Source organism: Narcine bancroftii, chromosome 3, assembly GCF_036971445.1.
Source record: "Narcine bancroftii isolate sNarBan1 chromosome 3, sNarBan1.hap1, whole genome shotgun sequence".
Classification (NCBI taxonomy): domain Eukaryota; kingdom Metazoa; phylum Chordata; class Chondrichthyes; order Torpediniformes; family Narcinidae; genus Narcine; species Narcine bancroftii.
This window is the reverse complement of record NC_091471.1, coordinates 285,871,769-285,892,713: the sequence shown is the minus strand read 5'-3', so window position 1 is coordinate 285,892,713 and position 20,945 is coordinate 285,871,769. Positions and strand designations below refer to the sequence as shown.

The window sequence follows — 20,945 nt, the reverse complement described above, 5'->3', positions numbered from 1 at the left end:
TGGTCTCAAGAGAAAACATCTCTAGATTCACCCTGTCAAAGTGATCAAGTAATCTAAACTCTATAAGATTCAATTTTATAATTAAGAGCCTTCCAATCTCTCAGACAGAGCTTTCCCCATCCCCCCTCCAAAAAAATTCACCCACTCGCATTGCATTTACCAGATGTTCACCTTTCATTCTTATGGTCCAACCCATAAAGCCAATCTATTTGGAGTAGACCAACTGTCTACTCCAGACAAGAGTCCAATAAACATTCTATGAACCATTTCCAGTGCATAACATTCTTTTTTAAATAAGATTAATGAGATACAATACTCCAGATCTTACAGGCTTCAATGCTCGATACAATTCAAACAAAGTCTCCCAATTTTGATATTCAGATCCACAATCAAAAGATATTGTTAAGTTTACTAAATCTGTACCTTTATCCAGGATAATCATGAATTAAAACAAAAGTCTATTGTTATACTTTCATTTCATGTAGAGTGATTCATCAAAATAAAAATTTCATTATTTATTATTCCCCATAAATAGATGCAATTTAGATCACTTTCATAATTTCTGTGGTTTCCGCAATGTAGCAAATTGAATCACACTGTAACACTGATAAATGATCCAAACTGGGTTTGTAGCTGTGATTCTCTACGCAAACAAATTGATAATCATAATGTTGCAAGCTGCTACATAAACTTAGACCATATCTCCATCAAATTGCTTACCTTTGTTACCATAACCACTACGAAATTTTTTTCATCTATTTTGTAATCTTTTAGTTGCGTGTCATCATTGAGGATTTTACCTGCAACAAACAGTCATCTGTGAGCTGACCTGAACATGGACAAGCATACTGCAGCACAATTTATAAAGTAGTCAAATATAATTGGGTGCATGCAACACAGAGTAGAGAGTTCAAATACCTCTACTGCAATTTAAAGTGAATTAAATAATTGTTGTAACATGGAAATAACACTACAATGACAAGAGCTACTAATTGAACATTAAGCAATTCTATGACCTACGAAACAGATTTTTGTTTGTGATCAAGAAACTTCGATGAACTAAGCTGCAGAGTTGGTCAAGTGCAAAAAGTTCAGGAACTGAACACAAAGTATAGAAACTTAATACATCATCAAAAAACAATGGTCTTTCAAGAGGAAAGTTCTTCCCATTTATTTTTTTTAATCTCACATTTCCTTTCAATATTTAGCCCATCAAGTCTCTGAGAACAATATCATTCCTCTACCTATTTCCCTGCCACCTTTCCTCGCACACATGCCCATCAAGAACCCCCACCCTTGAATATTAATTCTCCTATCCTATACCATCCATCCAAGGGGTAACTTACAGCAATCACCTCTGGGATGAAACAGAACATCTGGGAAAAATCCATACAGTCCAAGAACATGCAAATTCTGCCCAAACAGCACCAGAGCTCAGAATTACACCTGTGTCACTGGAGCTACAAGACACTTGCAGGATCTAGAGTGCATTGGACTTCATGCAGCACCTACTTCACCAATATTGTGAATCCATTAACTCAAGAACCATCTGCACACAGACACCACACTTTCGTGTCATGTTTTCTTACCAAGTGCCATAGCTGGAATTATTCAACCTTGAAATAACAGCCACAAAGCAATGAAACAGCCAAAGCAATGAAACAGCCATAGGCCATGTCCAAATTTTACAGAAAGTGCTTATTATGTCATTATACCATTTAACTACAGTATTAATTTTAAAGTTACTAAAATGATAAGATATTAGCCCATGGAAATAATCATTTTCTATTCAGATCCTAGTGCTTGCTTTGCTATTAAAGGGCAAGAATGTTATTGGGGTTTTCTACCAAGCAGAAATCCAACTATGCAAAAAAGAAAAAGAACAAAACCTTCTAACTCTGGTAAAGAGAAAGAACCAAACTCTGCATATATATTTTTAATACACCAATTGCTAAGGTTATACACAACTTTCCCCCACCACCCCCCTCTCCGGTCACATTTATCTCCAAGTTTGCTCACAAGGTTTTTTTGTTGGAGATGATGCCAGGAAGGAGCAAAGAACAAAAAGCTGGGTCAGAGCAGCAAACTATCTAGGTTTCAATACCCCTCATCTTCCATCAGCTCCAAGAATTGATTACTAATCCAAAGTTAGTTTCAGGTGATAAAAAAAACATGAGATATCCTTGATAAAGGGTTTCAACTTGAAACATTGACTGATCATTTCTACTCTTGGTTACTGTCTGCTCTGCACAAGATTTTCTTGCCTGGAAACAGGCTACTGCAACATTACCTCAGGGAATGAGAACTCCATAATTAAGTCAAACCTGAAATTGCCATGAAGCCAAAGGGCTTAAAGAAATCAAACCTCATCCAAAAATCTTCCTCATTTTTGTTGCTTTCCAAAAAAAGGCACAAAAACATATTTTTAATGTACTCAATTAGTGCAAATACATTAATCATACAATTAACTAACAACTAAACATTTAGTGAACAGCAGAATCTCAAATAATTTTCATTTCTTTTCTTTTGGCTTGGCTTCGTGGACAAAGATTTATGGAGGGGGTAAAAAGTCCACGTCAGCTGCAGGCTCGTTTGTGGCTGACAAGTCCGATGCGGGACAGGCAGACACGATTGCAGCGGTTGCAGGGGAAAATTGGTTGGTTGGGGTTGGGTGTTGGGTTTTTCCTCCTTTGCCTTTTGTCAGTGAGGTGGGCTCTGCGGTCTTCTTCAAAGGAGGTTGCTGCCCGCCAAACTGTGAGGCGCCAAGATGCACGGTTTGAGGCGTTATCAGCCCACTGGCGGTGGTCAATGTGGCAGGCACCAAGAGATTTCTTTAGGCAGTCCTTGTACCTTTTCTTTGGTGCACCTCTGTCACGGTGGCCAGTGGAGAGCTCGCCATATAACACGATCTTAAAAACACACAGATTGCAGATGCTGGAATGTGGAGAAAAAATCTACTAGAGGAACTCAGTGCTTTAAGCAGCATTAAGTGGAAGAGAAAGAAGAGTTGATAATTCGGGTCAGAACACTTCAAAATTACATTAGATTTCACTCTGGCTGTGGAAAAGGTCTAGGATTGAAATGGTTGTGGAAATAGCAAGCATCCAAGAACTCGGGATGACCACTGAGGACAGAGTGCAGATGCTCTACAAAACAGTCCCCAAATCTGCATTTGTTATGGAGGCGGCTAAATCAGGAACAGCAAATGCAGATGAGGTGGATGTGAATCTTTGCTTCACCTGGAAAGACTATTTAGGTCCATGGATGTCTGAAATGGAGGAGTTGCAAGAGCAAATGCTAAACTTCCTGAGGATGCAGGGATCACAGAGAGGATAAGCAATCCCTGCAGAAAGCAGAAAGGGGTGTGAAATAGTAGATGCAACTAGTGGTGTGATTTATTAACAGTACTAATTTGTACAAATAACATGAGGGGGTGGGGGGGGGGAAAGACAGGGAACAGGCAAAGAGGATAAAGGTATAATAAAAAAGATTGTTTTGGCAAATTAAGAGAATTTTGGACAATTCGAGCACAAGATTCTCATCATGGAAAAACAAACATCAGCATAGAATTTGCCATTATCCACAAAAACATTGGTACTTCAGCCACACAGTCGCTGGGCAGATTAAATACAAACTAAACTGCCTATGCCTGCACACACTCAACATTTTGATGTACGAGAGAAGATGCATCTTACCTGCATATATTAGCTTTTGCCCAGTAGCTGGGAAAGCATCACTTCCCTTTTCTGCTTCAATTTTTTCTTTCAGTGCCTTTACCTGAAAAGACAAAATGGGAAGGTGGTCATTTCTTTTGCCCTCTTTTGTTAGCTGTCTATTCGAGTCACAAAACCAAAAATCTTCCTCACAAAAAGGTGGTGGGGGGGGGGTTAAATAAATAAATATAAAGAATTTACCCATGACCAAAAATCTGCCTCACAAAGGGGGAGGGGGAGGGAAATTGACCCAGAACACGATGAAACAATAAAGACTGCAGACGCTGTGATTGTAGTAAATACAGGTAGTCTTCAACTTCCAACCTACACAAGTTACGTCCACCCATACATACACCCAAATTTTTTTTTTAATCTTTATCAAAACTACTGTACAAGTACATACTATTATGAGTTCCTGTTTTAGTAAAATGGATTATAACTGTAAGGGATAGTATAGACAGGAGGAACAATGGTCATGGTTAACATTTCACACAAGCACCATCACAACACAAGTCATAGCCCAGCAAGAATTCAATACATTGGAAGAACTGAGGGAAGGCTTGTCACAGTCTGTTCCAGATTCGATACAAATACATTGCGATTTTGCAAGGGGGAACCATTCTGACAGCTGAAGAGAAAGCAGCTCTTGTGACCAGCCATTTCTGTGGAATTCAGAACAAAGCATGCTCTGTGGATTGACCTGTGCCAGGAGGGTCTTTTGGGAAGAAAACAGTGACTAACAGTGAAGGCCACTGGAGAGAACACTTCATTTTGAGTGTGAGCAACAGCGAAGGTCACGGAGAGACGTGTCAGGGTCCTGGAAGCTTCATGAAGGCCACCAAGTTCAAATCTCACCTACAAAATGAGCTGACCACAGCTCATGTGGATGGACATTTCTTCAAGGGCAACGCAAGGAGAATTCGTGTCTGTAGCAGCCACAACTCCAGTCTTCCCATCAGTTCCACATTAATTCTGGGCATCAAATTTTAAAGAGCGAACTTTGAAGTAACTTTCTAGATTTTGGCCTGGACTGTAATGGTCTGGGTATAACTAACACACACACACACACACATAGTTGGGGACAGATTTAATGTTAAGGATAGCTTATAAAAGTAAGAAATAAAATTAGTGTTTTAAAATTAAACACTGTCTAGTTCATTGCCTATTGCTGTTTGTTATGTACGGTTCATAACTAAATTGTGTATTAAAAGTACTGTATACCATGGTCCCCGCTCCTTGCAGCAGCCCAAGTTACAACCAATCCTTCAGTCCCCATTAGTCTTAAGTCAGGGGCTACCTGTATTCAAAAGTGCTGGAGAAACTCAGCAGGTCCCAGACCACCCATAGCAAGCAATGTTTTGGGCCTGGGCCCTTCTTCAAAGTATGAACAAGAGAGGTCCGGCTGGAAGTTGATCTCATGTTTGCAGAAGGCAGCATCAATGTAGCCATCAAAGTAATAGAGGAAGAGTCAAGGAGCATTTATTCGAAATTCTGAAAACCAAAACCTCCGATAACCGAACATTTTTTCCATGAATGTCGTCTGCACACCAAAGCTCACATTGGGCACCAAGCATGACCCGAGGCGACCCACCCCCATCCAGCACCGTGGTGGCATGGAACAATGTGCATTTATCAGTGAGCATGAGATTATGGCAGTTTATAGACATAAGCCTGATAATAAAACAGATGACAATGGAAGTCTTTGAACTAATGCACCGTTTCAGCCATGCAATCGTGTCAGTACCTGTCCATTCTTACCTTGAGATAAGGGTGCCCATTTGCAACTCCTCCAATGACCATGTCGGACTGAGCCATGGATCCTGTTGGGGAGATCCCAAGTCCAACATAGTCCTTGGTTTCACTTCCACCTCACATTGTTGTGCTTCCACCTGAAATTTGCATCCAGAATGGCATAGTGGCAGAAGGCTCTGCACACCTGGGAGCAGGAGCGGCGACAGCAGCTCTGCTGCCAAAACAAAGTACCACAGGCAGCTTGACACCATGCCACCCACTTGATACTCACACGCGATTTGAAAGCATCTTCCAGTCAGAAAGCTCAGCATTCACACAATTGTTAGCCCACCCCCCCCTCCCCCCCACTCATCCCGAAGCAGCGAGCACCCATTAAAATCTTTTCATACAGCAGTATGTGGAGCTGTGGTAAATGTGGCGCGAAAGGAGCCACCAGTCCAGCTCTTTCCAGTTTCAAGCCAGGGCAGATTGGCTGAGCTGTAGGGAGTTATTAAAGCCCTCCTGTCTAGCACCCCCTGCCCAGAGACCCTTCTAGTTTGCGTGGATCTTTGTTATGCACAAAATCGGCGCAATTACTTAACGTACTGCTGTTACTATTATTATATTATCCAAAAAATGTCTGCTCCCAAGAGTTTTGGATAAAAGATTATGTACCTGTATAGGCTTGTAGCATGAACTGCTTCACATAGCCAACAAGGTAGGCATACCTGGGGCCCACACGGTACCCATAGCTACCTTAGCTGCTTCACTCTGCTGTAATAGCACTGAGTTCCCAGTGGTAACCCATTTCAAGTCCCCACCTCGTTCCCATGCCAACATGTCTGCCCATGGTCTCAGAAACTGCCCAACTGAGACCACCCGTAAATTGGAGGAATAGCACCTCATTCCATCTGGACACCCTCCAACCAGATGGTATTAACATCAACTTCTCTAGTTTATATTAGCAGTTCCCCACCCACCCCCTGTGTTTCTCTCTCTTTCCCTACCCTGGTCTCCTTTCCTTCAACTCTGCATTCACAGAATCAATTCCCAGCTTCTCTCTTCTGCTCTCTATTTGTCTATCTATGGCCTTTTGGCCACTGGTTTCCCCTTGCCCCTTCTTCCCTCCAATCTTTTTATTCAGGCACCTGCTTCCTTTTTTGCACATACCTTGACAAAGGGCTCAGGCCTGAAACATTGGTTATATATCTCTACCTCCGATGCACACAGTGAGGTCTGCTGAATTTCTCCATTATACACACTTGATTTGGACCTTTGCCAACTACCCAGATGTCATCTATGAAATTCAGGTCGTTGATGATTTTAACATTTTCAGAAACAGCTACAAAACTAGCATAAAGACAATCACAACTATTCAGATAACACCACCCACCTGAGAAAGATTTAGTCAGTGAGCAATATTCTGCATGATGCATCTCTGCCTCTGCAACAAACAGTTCAGCCTCATGCACAGGATAAAACAACTGCACATTCAAAATTTCAAAGCCTTGGAGCCAAGTTGAGCCAGTTATACTCCTCTGAACTCAATTCACTCAACTACTAATGACAAAACATTTTGAGTCAGAAGCCAAACAAGAATAAATGGGAGAGGAAAATAATGTAGTGCATACAGAAGGATACTTTTACTGCTCTCAACTCCCCCTAATCAAGAATTTTATAACAATAAAGAAACATTTCTTAAAATTTATATTATCCTCAGACTATAGTCCATCATAAAAATTAGCAGTGTTTGACAATTATTTTCCTTCACTCAATAGTTCAAAGCCTTTTTGCAGTACACCCATGCATCCACAAGTTGTCAGGCTTCAAAGTCAGTGTCTCTAATCATATTCCTCATCAGTGTCCTAAATTGATCAAGAGCAACCGTAAATTTCTCGCAAGCAATACAGTAACACATCCTCCGAAATGGCCAAGCAAGCTTCTCAGTCATACCTTTAGCACCAGTTCAAACAGAGAGAGAAAAAAAAATCCGTTGCACCAACTGGCATCGATCAAGGCAGGCAGTTAACAAACCAACCCAAGGATAACCTACTTCATCCTCACTAATGCACTGAGAACAGCAAGGATGCAGAACCTACTCTCAATGAAGAATTTCCCATGTCCATCACCCAAAGTGACTGTGTTGCCAAGGCTGTCAAAACTAACCAAGTCCCATGGAATGCAATTGCCATACTGGGGTTGCATCAAGCACTAACATGAAGGATAAACTTACTTGAGCGCATCCTTCATTTGCAGATGCAGTCAACCACATCACTGGTAGAACTACTGTGTAACGTTTACGGAGGATGACTTGTGCAAACATCTGCACATGTATTATTTGTACACATGTTATGTCTGGTTGTGCATCTGCATGTTACTCTGAGGACTTGTACAATCAGATGACAATAGACTTGACTCTCATCACAGAGGACATCCTCCATCTTGCTGTGCTAAACAGAAGAGACTAGAGAGCAAACCTAGCATCTCAAAACTGGATATAAACCAGCAGAGAACTGGAGACAGCTGGAGCAGTCACAACCATAATAAATTCAAAGTGCCAGACAGATGACCCAGCTCTATTTCCTCTAGAGATCGCAACCATCACAGAAACCAGTTCAACCAATAACATCACCACTGTGATATCAAGAAAGAGCATTCAGCATTGGCACGGCAAAGTCTTTGTGCCAGACAACTTCCCGTTGCAGTGTGCAAGGCCTGTGTTCCAGAGCTATCTGCCTCTCATGCCAGTAGTTACAATAATGTGAAAATTTACCCACCATCATCTACAAGGCAGGTCAGAATTGTGACATAGAACTTTCCTCTTCCTAATTTTACTGCAGTTTCTTTATTTATTTATATATATACTTTTTTTTTATTTAGTACTTCACTGTAAACCATGTTAGTAATGATACAAATATTCAGTATTAAAATATACAGTGACATTTTCATTTTTTCCCCCTTCCCCCACCCCGTGACTTAAAGCAAGAAATTAAAGAAGGAAGAAATAAATAAGCAATAGAACACAAAAAAGAAAAAGAAGCAGTGTCATCCAATATTTCATATTTAATTATTTTTGTACTTGTATCCTATCATTTCAAGAGATGGAGGTCTGAAATGGTTCCTAAATTTGTTCAAATAAAGCATATTTGTCTTTTAGATTGGAGGTAATTTTTTTCTAATAGAATTTTTAAGGTTGCTTCCATTTTCCAAGTTATCATTAAGCACTTTTTTGCTGCTGCGAGTACAATCAAAATAAAATCTTTTTTGAGCCCTGTCTAATTTTAGTCCTAATTCTTTATCTTTTATGTTGTTTAACAGGAAGATTTTTGGGTCTTTTGGTATGCTATTTTTTGTAATTCCATTTAATATTAGGTTTAAATCCACCCCCCCCCCCAAAAAAACTTTCACTTTTGTATATGTCCAAATTGCGTGTATTGCTGTTCCAATTTCTTGTTTACAACACAAGCATCTGTCCCGATATTGTTGGATTCCATTATTTTAACTGTTGAGGTGTAACATATAGTTTATGTAGCCAATTGTATTGCATCATACGAAACAGTATTTATTGTTTAATCATGGTCCCTGCACATAGCTCCTTCTATGTTTCATTCTTCATTCATATATTTAAATCTTTTCCCCAACCGTGTTTGAGTTTATATATTGCTTCATCATTTTCCCTGTATAGCAATTTGCTGTACATAATTGTATTTTTTTTAATATAAACTATCACACTGTTTATAATTAAGTATTCATACTCTCAGGTAAGCTTAGACTATTTTCCAACTTTTCATTTAAATAAGTTTTCAAATGATAGTATGTAAATTGTACCATGTGATATTCCAAATATTCCATATTTATTTAACTGCTCAAATGTCAAAATATTATTTCCCAAAAAGCAATCTTTTATTCTTTTAACTCCTTTTCTTGCTTATTCCTTAAAAAATAAATTGTCTATTGTAAAAGGAATTAATGGGTTTTACATTAGTAACATTTTTGGTATTTGATCATCTTTCATTCCAGATGTATTGCCTTCCATATTTTTAGTATATGATATAGGTGGGTAGATTGTTATGTGGCACAAGTTTCTCATCCCATTTAGAGAGAAAATGTTCATGGACCTTTACTCCTAATTTATACAATTCTATTTTGAGCCAAATCTGGTTTTTCTGATAAAAATCTGATAGATATCTTAAATGTGCTGCCCTGTAAAAATTTTTGAAATTTTGTAGCTGCAATCCTCCTTGTTTATACACCCATGTTAATTTTTCCAAAGTTTCCATAAAAACTTTCTTATTAATTTAATTTCATTTTAAAAATTCCAGTCAAGGGAATCGGTAGCGTTTGGAACAGATATTGTAGTCGTGGAGATGCATTCATCTTGATGCAGTTTACTCTCCCTATTAAAGTTAATGGTAAATTTTTCCATTTCTCTAAGTCTTCCTGTATTTTTTTTATTAACGGTTGGTAAATTAATTTATACAAATGATTAAATTATCATCTATCCTGATAACTAGGTAACGCATGGCCTGTGTTTGCCATTTAAAAGGGGATTCCCTTTTACATTTTGTATAATCGACTTTGTTCATTGGAATCACCCCTCTTTTATCAATATTAACCTTGTATCCAGATATCGCCCATATTCTTTCAATTTTGTATAACCTTTTGATTGATTTATCTGGGTCCATTAAATATACTATAATATAATCCGCAAATAAGATAATTTTAAATTCTTCCTCTTTTACTTTTATTCCCTTTATCGTAGGTTCCCTTCAGCTCTGCCAATGGTTCTATAGCCAAAGAAAACAGGCATGGTGATAATGGGCATCTCTGTCTTCTTGACCTACTCAATTTAAAGTGGTCTGAAACATATCCATTTGTTACCTCTTTTGCCAAAGAACCATTATACAGTGCTCTAATCCATTTAATAAATTTTTCCGGTAATTTGAATTTCTGTAGTACTTTAAACAGGTAATTCCATTCCACCCTATCGAAAGCTTTCTCTGCATCTACAGTTACTGCCACAGTTGGTGTTTTATTTGTGTTTTATAGATTAAATTAATAAATTTATAGACATTAACTGCTACTCTTCTATTTTTAAATAAATCCTGTCTGATCTAGCATCACTAACTTCTGCACACAGTCTGTTCATCTATTCGCTAGTAATTTTGTTATTAATTTATAATCTATGTTTAGTAAAGATATTGGTCTATATGAAGCTGGTGACAGTGGGTCTTTTCCCATTTTCGGAATTACTGTGATTATTGCTGTTTTACATGAGTCAGGCAAATTCTGGGTCTCTTCCATCCATTTCATTACCTCTAACAGGGGTGGAATTAAGAGATTATTGAATACCTTATAAAACTCTGTAGGGAATCCATCTTCACCTGGTGCTTTATTATTTAATGTCATTAGTGTATCTTGTACTTCTGTAATTGTCAGGGATTTTAGTAATTTATTTTGATCTTCCAATTGTAATTGGGGTAATTTAACGTTTGACAAAAACTCATCTATTTTGTCATTCTTCCCTGGATTTTCGATTTGATACAATTGCTTATAAAAAATGTTTAAATTTCCATTACTCTCTAATGGGTTAGTTTATCCTCCTTCCTTGTTGCCATTATAGTTCTTGTTGCTTATTCTGTTTTTAGTTGCCAAGCGAATATTTTGTGGGGTTTCTCTTCTAAATCATATCTTTGCTGTTTTCATAAATGTTTTTCTCCACTTTGTATGTTTACAATGTATCAGATTTTTTTTTCTGTCATTTCTCTTTTTCTCTACATCTTCCCCTCTCATTAAATCTTTTTCTCTAGTTACTATCTCTTTTTCCAACAGTTCTATTTCCCAATAATATTCTTTTTTTAAATCTTGGTCGTGTAACTAATTATTTGTCCCCTGATAAAGGCCTTCATTTTGTCCCATAATATAAATATGTATGTAACAGAATTTGCAGTTGTCTCAAAATATATTTTAATTTGTTGTTCTATGTATTCCCGAAAGTCTTGCCTTTTTAACAATATGGGGTTTAGCCTCCATCTTTATGCTTTTGGCGGAATATCCTCTAAAGCAATTGTCAATAACAAGGGAGAGTGGTCTGATAAAAGTCTTGCTTGTATTCAGTCTTTCAAACTCTCCTTTGAATCTGAGCTGACAAGAAAATATCAATCCTAGAAAAGGTTTTATGTCTGTTTGACATAATCTCTTTCTTTTGGATGTTGTTTTCTCCATATATCAATTATCTTCATATAACTCATGCATTGAGTTCAATGTAAATTTAGCTGCTTTATTTTTTTATAATAGTCTTTCCATTTTTATCTATTAATGGGTCAGGGTTAAAATTAAAGTCGCGCCCTCGTAAAATGTGCCCCTGTGTATCTGCCATCTTAAAAAAATGTCCTGCATAAATTGCTGGTCATCTATTAGGTGCATAAATGTTCAACAAGTTCCAAGATTCTGAATAAATCTGCCACATCATCATTACGTATCTACCCGCTGGGTCTGTTATTACTTTATCTTAATTGTCAGATTCTTATTAACTAATATAGCAACTCCCCTGGCTTTTGAATTGTACAACGTTGCCACTACGTGACCTACCCATTCTCTCTTCAGTTTGCGATGTTCTAAGTTAAATGTGTTTCTTGTATAAATGCTGTCTATTTTCTCCTTTTTAAGTAGTGTCAGTAACTTTTTTTTACTCTTAATTTTATTGTGAATTCCATTATTAATAATCATATAGTTCAATGTATTCATCTTACCCATCCATTTTCACCTCCATTCCACCTCTTCAACCCCTCCATCTCCTTCCTTCTAAAATCACTCTTTAGATTGTTTACTCTTTACAATATTACACAATGACAACTAGTAGAATAACAAAAACCATAAGAAAACCAAAGAATAATATTAAAGAAAACAACATTAAATCCCCCTTTACTGAGTTGCCTTGCCACCTCGCAAGAGAACCACAACTCCCTTTTCTACATGGGTTGCGGTATATACCACAAATGTCAACAGATTTCGCAGTGGACAGATTCTCCCCCCTCCACAAGAGAAATCACTATATATTATTCTTAAAAATATAACAAAGACTTTTTTTTAAATCTTTTTTTTCTTAAAGGTCTGTACTCAAACTATTAACATTCCAACTTATTTATATACATGATCTTAACGGTCTTTTTAGTATTTCATTTACTCCTGTTCTTGTTGCTTGTTTGGTAATTGGTCTACAAAGCAACGATCTTCTTCTGGATCTGAAAACAGACTATTTTCCCCCCAGAGATGAATATCTTCAACACTGCTGGATGCCATAACACAAAGTTATAGCCTGTTTTCCCCATAGTACAGTCTTTGTTAAATTAAACTCTTTCGCTCTTTAAAAGTTCAAAGCTTGTATCTGGATTTTAAAAATGTTTTTTCCCCATTGTACTCCAATGGTTTCCTTATTTTCTCTCACTCTTTTCATTGCCAGTTCTAATATTTTCTCTCATTGTATATCGTAGTAGTATGGAATGCAGTTTCTGCTGTGGCTGAGGCTTTGGCGCCAATGTTCTGTGGGCTCTTTCAATTTCTATATTTTCTTGGAGTTCTTCTACTCCCAAGATCTGTTGGTTCCATCTTTTTACAAACCCTTTTATATCTGTCCCTATTTCACCTTCTTTCAGGACCTCTATTTTTATATTATTACGTCTACTGAAATTCTCTAAAATGTCAATTTTTTGGGTTAATAAGTCATGTGTCTTGTTAATCTCCTTAACTCTATCTTCCAACTTTTCTCTTAACTAATTCACTTCCATTTCCACACCTAACACTGTCTTCCACTACACCACCACTTTCTCATTTCTGCCATAGCATTCTCCATTCTTTTTAATAAAAAAACCATGAAGAGACAGATATAAAAATACATAGTACTAAACTTAGCCATAATTGTTTCCATTAGAATCTTATTTGACTGTCAAAGTATTCCTCATCTACCATCTGCATCTGTTTTTTTACCTTGTATGTCTTTATCTTCCTCTTGGTCTTCTTTCTCTTGCTCCATTTCTTGGCTCAGTGTTGATCTTGCTTCTATAGTTGTCTTCTCTGTGGCTTCTCCCATTACAGACTCAGCGTCTTGCTGCCAGAGTCCATTCCCTTTAGTGTCCTCTTTAGAATGTGTACCTTGCACGCGCACTGGCATTTCTTTTTCAGGCTTCACAAGCCCCTGGGGCGGTCTGTTGCACTGAGCTGCCCGCTTCTCGGCTTGGCAGCTCAGGTCATCCTCTTTGGGAGAGCTCCCTGTTCATGGACTCCAGTAAGGCCTTCCTCTTTTTGTCTTGCCGATTTCTTCACCTCTTTGCTTGCCATTGTATCTTTTCCCTCTTTGGAGCCATCTCAGGTGGTTCTTATGCTTTTTATCTTGCAACTTTATGTTTTACTTCTCTGCCTTGTTTTTCTACTTTTTCTCAACTTTCTCTGTGGAGGGTTGGTTTTCCCTAACCAGCCACTACTCTATCACGTGACCACCCCTCAATTTTAGTGCAGTTTCTAAGTCTTTCAAGCAATGTCACATCCAGCATAAAACACTTGACCATTCTGAACATTCACTTCATCCACTGCCAGGGGAAAGATATTGTCTAGCAACTAAAAACTTCACAGCCCACCTCAAGACTGTCTTCTAAACTCTACCATCTAAAAAATGTCAAGGACAGTTGGCATATGGGAACAACACAACCCATGTGTTCCCCTCCAAGTTATATGCCACCATGACTTGGAAGTTGCCAACCTTTCATCAGTTTGTCTAAGTAGTTCTGGAACACTATCCAACAGCACTATGTAATTAACTTCAACAGGATTGTAGTGGTTCAAGACAGAGTATCATCATCAATTTTTAAGGGTAATTAGGGATGGACAATAACAGCAATTCCCAAATTCTAATATAGTTAAATTGCCAGCATTCAATCAATCAGAAACTCAAACAATTGGCAAAAAAAATCAAAGGAAATAAATAATTTTGATTGAATGAGACCCCGCGGGGGAGCACTGAGACTTCGTTGGATATGTTCGGTTTGCCCCACTGAATGGGCAACGTCCCTCAATGCGCTGTCACCAATCTCCTCGCTGTCACCACTTGTGTGAAGGTGAGTTGGCTTGCCAGTGCAGGGAACGTGCACTGAGGTCTAGACCAGGACATTTGCGTGGTGGTGAGTCGGCTTGTCAGCACAATGGAGGTGCGCTGTGGGCCTGACTTGGACACATGCATGGAGGCGACTGGCTTGCCAGCATGGGGAAAGTGCTCAGAGGGCCTGAATGGGACATTTACGTGGATGAGATTCAGCTTGTCAGCGTGAGGAAGGTGCGCCAAGGGCCTGACCAGGACAGGTGTGGAGGTGAGCCAGCATGCCTGCATGAGGAAGGTGAACCGAGGGCCTGACTGGGATACTTGTGTGGAGGGGACTCAGGTTGCTCCAAGAGGCTGACCAGGAAACCAGTAAGGCTTTATCTGTAATCTTGGGGGAGGGGATTAATTATGATCGTAGCACAGTTAGCGTAGCGCTAGTCCAGTGCTGTTACAGTGCTAGTGAGCAGGGTTCAAAATTTAAATTTTGTAAGTTACAGGAATTACTTGATTAAAGTGAACAAGAATACATACTGATTTTTTACAAATTACATTTTGCATTTGCTTTGGTTTTTTTCAATGTTGTATTCTTAATGCAGGTGTATTAGTTAGGCATTACAAGAGTGAGTCTCATTCAACCAGAAAATGCGCATGTCCGACAACTGCAATTCCCATAGATGCCGGATAATGGGAATTTTACTGTTAATTGAACAAAAAATACTACTTCACAAATCTGAAAATTTTGTCTGCCAATATTACCTATAACCTAAATCTGAACAACAGAGTAATTTAAAACAGGTAAATCTGCAGATACAGTGTAGAACATACTACTCCTAGCACAAATATTTAATGAGAACCAAGGTCACAACTGATAAGCATCTATCCAAATAAATGAATGATTGCTTTCCCTATACACACACAAACCTCCAGGGTGTTTCAGTAAAAATACAAATGCTGGATGAACTCAGCTGGTCTCATACCGTCCACAGGAGGTCAAGATAATGAACATTTCAGGCTTGGGCTTTTTTTTAATTTTTTTTGATTTTTCAAGACTCAAATCCAGAACAATACAATCTTTCTCAACAATGAGAGCCCCTTTTTTCCCCCCACCATCCTTCTCCCTTCCATACACTAAATATCACGTTATTTAAATTAATCATGAAAACCCAAAAACCCAGAACCTGAAGGGACAGAAAATAAAATGAAAAAGACATGAACAAGAGCACTTCATTTCCGCCACAACACACTTCATTTATCTCAGCCATCCCACTATTAGTATGGATTGTTACCTTTCTTCTATTTAAAAGGGGTGTAATGATATCTGCATACCTATATACTGCAAATAAGCCTGCCATACCCCAACAGATGTGACGTATTTTTTCCTTAAATTGTTCGTAATTTTCTCCAGGGGAATACAACTCTGCACTTCTGTATTCCATCGTGTAATATTTCGTTGCAAGTCAGACTTCCACGTGACCACTGTACATTTCCTGGCAAGGCGACCGTCACAAACTGAATTTGGTACTTAGTTTAAAACCATAATGTTTCCCAGAAGGTACAATTCCAGATCCTGTTGAAAATCCACCTTTGCAATTTTTTTTTCAGACTATCCCCCAGGGTCCTCACAAAAGGATCTCAACTTTGTACAAAGTCAGCTTGAATGGATAAAGGTTCCAATCTCCACACAACACTCAAAGCACATTTCTGAAATTTCTGGCTTGGATTTATGTAATTTTTGTGGTGTGAGATACAGTTGATGCAAGAAATTATATTGCAACCTATACCTGGCATTAATGACTGCTGTCTTGCAGTCTCAACATAGATCTGACCAGCACTACTCATGGATTGTTGTGCCCAAGTCCATCTCCCACCTTTAGCCTTGCCTTATGCAAGCCTGGCTTTTGGCCCTCACTTTGGAATAGAAGATACATCATAGAAATAAACTTACAAGTATTGCCTCTTCGAATTAGAATCTCCATGTCACTATACACAGGTAGTGCCATAAATGGCCCAAAATTATCCCTTAAAAAGATCTTAACTGAAGAAAGTTTTAGTCGACAAATCATACTTATTATCAGCTGTTCAAATAACGAGTTGTCCCCATTCATAACAATCCTTGATACACCTGATCCCATTCCAGCATCATGTGTCCAGGATCTTGTTATCCAGAGTCATCGGTATTAATTTGTTCTGGGACACAGGTGCTTTAGGAGATAACCCCACCTTTAACCAATACATTGATTTATTTTTTGCTATGTCTGAATTACATTTTAATATAGGGTTATGTTTCCCTTGATATCAATTTAGTGTCCCATATATATTAACTCTTCTGCTATCTTTTCTCCTACTATGTGCAATCCAATTTGTGCCCAGGAGGGGGTACCACCTGTCTTGTAAAGAGAAGCGATAAACCTCAACTGAGCCACCCAGTAGTAATTTTTTTTTAAACTTTTGTGCCAGCGTAATTGGACCAGCGAACTGGCCCCACTTGTCACACGCAGTCAGCAGTGCCACCGCGGCAAAGATGGGATCACAGGTCCTTCTTTCTTCCGGTGCAGACTGGAAGTACGCATACACACTTGCGTGACGCAAGTTCTGGGATGCGACGGGCAGTCTCCAGGTGGCCTTAAAGGTTGCAGCATGAACTTCAAAGTAAATCAGTTGTGCTAAAAAGCTCACAGCCTGCTATCTCATGCACAACCTCAACACTGGTGACCCTGACAAGTCTGAAGGCACAATGGACCATGCAGATGTAGGCGCCATTGCGTTAAAGCTGCCCACTTTCTGGACAGACCCCACATTTGTTTCGGCCAAGCGGAGGCCCAGTTCCATATCAAGCAAATTACCTTGGATTCAACAAAATACTTCTACGTCATCAGCTCGCTAGACCAGGAAGCTGCTTCGTGAGTTGATGACATCATCCAGGCGCCACCAGAGGAAGGTAAATACATGGCTCTAAAGAACCTTTTCATTAGCACTTGTGGGCTATCACAGTGCAAAAGGATCACCAGGCTGCTTCACTAGGGCCTAGGGGACAGGTTGCCATCCACCCTCATGGACGAGATGCTCACCTTGGCAGAGGGACACAACCCTGTCTCATGTTCAAGCAGGAATTCCTCGAACAAATGCCCAGACATTAGGCTGCTACGACCGATGTGGATTTCAGCAACCCACACAAAATCGGGGCACAGGCAGACGTCCTCTACCACTCCAAATGTTTGCCCGCGGACACAGTCAACAAGGCCACCACCTAAGCCAACACCCAAAGTCAGTCCAACATTTGAGCAGGAACCTCCACGCCCACGAACTAAAAGGCCCGACCCAAAATGGTACTTCTATCATTAACACTGGGCTGCAGGAGCACGCAGCTACCGCCAACCATACTAGTTTCGGGAAACGACAGGGCCAGCCGCCATTAATGTCCACAGTGGGCAGCTGGTCAACCAAACAACCTACTCTACATCTGGAACAGGATCTCGAGTCGCAGATTCCACGTGGTCACAGGTTCAGAGATGAGCGTCACTCTCCCATGTCGCTCGTGACCTCATAGCCCCACCCTGTGTGCAGCCAACAACACTGCCATTAAAACTTTTGGCAAGAGGCGCATCCACGTACATTTCAGCGAGATTACTTTCAATTGGTCATTCACACTAACATCTGTGGACAAGCCTCTTTTAGGTGCAGATTTCCTGCGTATACACTGTCTATTAATGAACAAACAACTGTTCCACTCAGAGGCCTTCCAGACAGTACCCTTCGGCATGTCCAACGAGCAAGCCACCCAGCTCACCTCTGTGGAGACTTCACACAGCCAATAAAGCCACCTCCTTGCCAGCTATCCCTCCATCTTGCGCCCCCATTTCAGTTACCATGCCGAAGCACGGTGAGCAGCACCACAAAGCAACCACAGGCCCACCAGTGCATTCTCAAGCCCGACATTTGGCCTGACAAGCTCAACCTTGCCAAGGAAGAGTTTAAGCACATCTGCAGCTCCAACAGTCCATGGGCCTCTCCCCTCCATTTGGTGCCCAAGTCCAAAGGCACCTGGAGACCCTGCAGAGACTACAGATGCCTCAATCATGCAACAATGCCAGACTGCTACCCGATCCCCCACATCCAAGACTTCATGGAAAATCTCCACAGTGCACGCATCTTCTCCAAGGTTGACATGATCTGGGGATATCACCAGATCCCCATTCACCCGGATGATGCCCAAAAGACTGCAATCATCACCCCTTTCGTCCTTTGAGTTTCTTGGCATGCCCTTTGTCCTGAAAAAAAAACGTAGCCCAGACCTTCCAGCACCTCATGGATGCCGTTGGCAGAGACTTGCCTTTCCTTTTCATCTACCCAGACAATACCCTGGTAGCAAGCAAGACTCTTGACAAGCACATCTCACTTCTTTGTCAGCTTTTCAACCAGCTGAGTCTGGCCTCACCATCAATCCGGCAAAGTGCCAGTTCAGCTTCAAGGAAATCAACTTCTTGGGCCACAGAATCACCTTTACCTGACAAGGTGAAGGTTATATGACAGTTCGCCAGACTGACGGCTCTGAAGGGACTGCAAGAATTTCATGGGCATGGTGAATTTCTACAACAGGTTCATCCCTGCAGCTGCCAGCATTATGTGCCCATTCTTCGCATTGATGTTGGACTCTAAGAAAGAACTCCAGTGGACCAACGAGGCACAGGCACTTTCCAGAAAGCCAAGGAGGCCCTGGTTGCCACAATGATGCTTGTCCACTCATACATGGACGTGACGAATCCAACACAGCAGTGAACGGTGTCCTGGAACAATTTGTGGATTACACCTGGAGGCCCCTTGCCTTTTTAAGCCGCCACCTACAAGCGCCTGAACTGAAGTATAACATGTTCGACAGAGAGCTGCTAGCCCTCTACCTCGCTGTCTGCCATTTTCACTACTTCTTGGAGGGGCAGCCTTTCACGATCTACACGGACCACAAGCCATTGACGTTTGCATTCTCCAAATTCTCTGACCCATGGTCCACCTACCAGTGCACTTTTCTTAAGTCTTAGAATTCACTACCTCCATCCGCCACCTCTGGGGCAAAAAGAACATTGTTGCAGATGCACTCTCCAGGCCAGCTGTTCCCACCCTGTCGTAAGGCATCAGCTACCAAGACCTGGCTCGACCCCAACAGGACGATCCCAAGACCAACAGTTTCAGGACGACAATCACAAGTCTGCAGCTCCGAGACCTCCCACTAGGCACCAATGGTGTGACTTTACTTTGCGACATCTCCTCTGGCCAACCCCGACCACTCGACCCCACCCAATGGCAATAAACAGTTTTCGACAAGCTATACAGCCTTTCCCATCCCTCCATTTGAACAACAGTATGGATTATATCCTCCCGTTCCGTCTGGCACGGGTTGCTGAAGCAAGTTAGTGAATGGGTGAAAACCTGCACACATTACCAAACGGTGAAGGTTCAGCGGGACACCAAACCCCGCCTCCAACAGTTCGACACACCAACTCGCAGTATGTCCACCTCTACCTAATGGACCCCTTGCCAGTCACGCTATCAGCTCACAATAGTGGACAGATTCAGCCGATGGCCAGCGGCCGCCCCCATCCCCGACACCACCAGTTACATTTGCACCAGAGCTTTCCTCTCCGCCTGGGTCTCCTATTTTGGAGCCCCAGTGCACATAACTACTGACCAGGCGGCCCAATTCACCGGTCTTTTGGAACGAATTCTCCAAACTCATGGGGCACCCAACTACACTGCACCCCTGCCTACCACCCTCAGTCCAACAGATTAGTCAAGCATTTTCATTGCCATCTTAAGTTGGCACTGATGGCAAGGCTTGAGAGGCCAAACTGGGTGTATGAACTCCCATGGGTCCTCTTCGGCATAAGCACAGCGCCGAAGTACAACCTCAAGACCTCCTCAGCAGTCAGTCGACGACAAGCCCCTTGCAGTCACGGGCCAATTCCTCCAGGCTAAGGCTCTGACACTGCCATCGTACTGGAAAGAGACAAATTGAGATTATTGGCACCACCATCACCCCCACCTCCAATTACCTTGCAGGCTTAAACTCCTGTGACTAGGTGTTTGTTTGCAGGGGCAGACCAGGCCACCCCTCAAGCGCCCCTATGAGAGACCCTACAAGGTGCTCCAGAGAAATGCATCTACTCTCACTTTCGACATTGGAGCAGAGAGGAACTTTACACACTGGACCGCCTCAAACCATCACTCTTGGACTTGTTAAGAGTCGGTAAAGGTTCTGCCGCCAGTATATACAGGGGGCCACCAAAGCAACAGATCTCACCCTGGCCAACAATTCCGCCCCCCCACCCCCTCCCCCCCAGATGGTCAAATATACTAGCACATCATCTGCAAGTAAATTGATTTTGTGCTCCTCCTCACCCACCTTGAACCCCTTTATT

The 20,945-nt window shown here is 40.9% G+C and overlaps 1 protein-coding gene across 4 annotated transcripts in view; it reads right to left on the bottom strand.

The window, feature by feature from the left end:
* The window catches only part of LOC138758901 (UV excision repair protein RAD23 homolog B-like), a 78,978-nt gene that overhangs the window by 50,762 nt on the left and 7,271 nt on the right, over positions 1-20,945 (bottom strand). For 3 of the 4 annotated variants that reach the window (XM_069928483.1, XM_069928484.1, XM_069928485.1), the window contains exons 2-3: positions 3,696-3,777; positions 721-800 (exon numbers count right to left, since the gene is read on the bottom strand). In XM_069928483.1, coding sequence (XP_069784584.1) covers positions 721-800; positions 3,696-3,777 — 162 coding nt within the window. Of the gene's footprint in view, positions 1-720; positions 801-3,695; positions 3,778-20,433; positions 20,453-20,945 lie in introns of those variants that run through there. The other variant, XM_069928486.1, reaches the window with a different exon arrangement.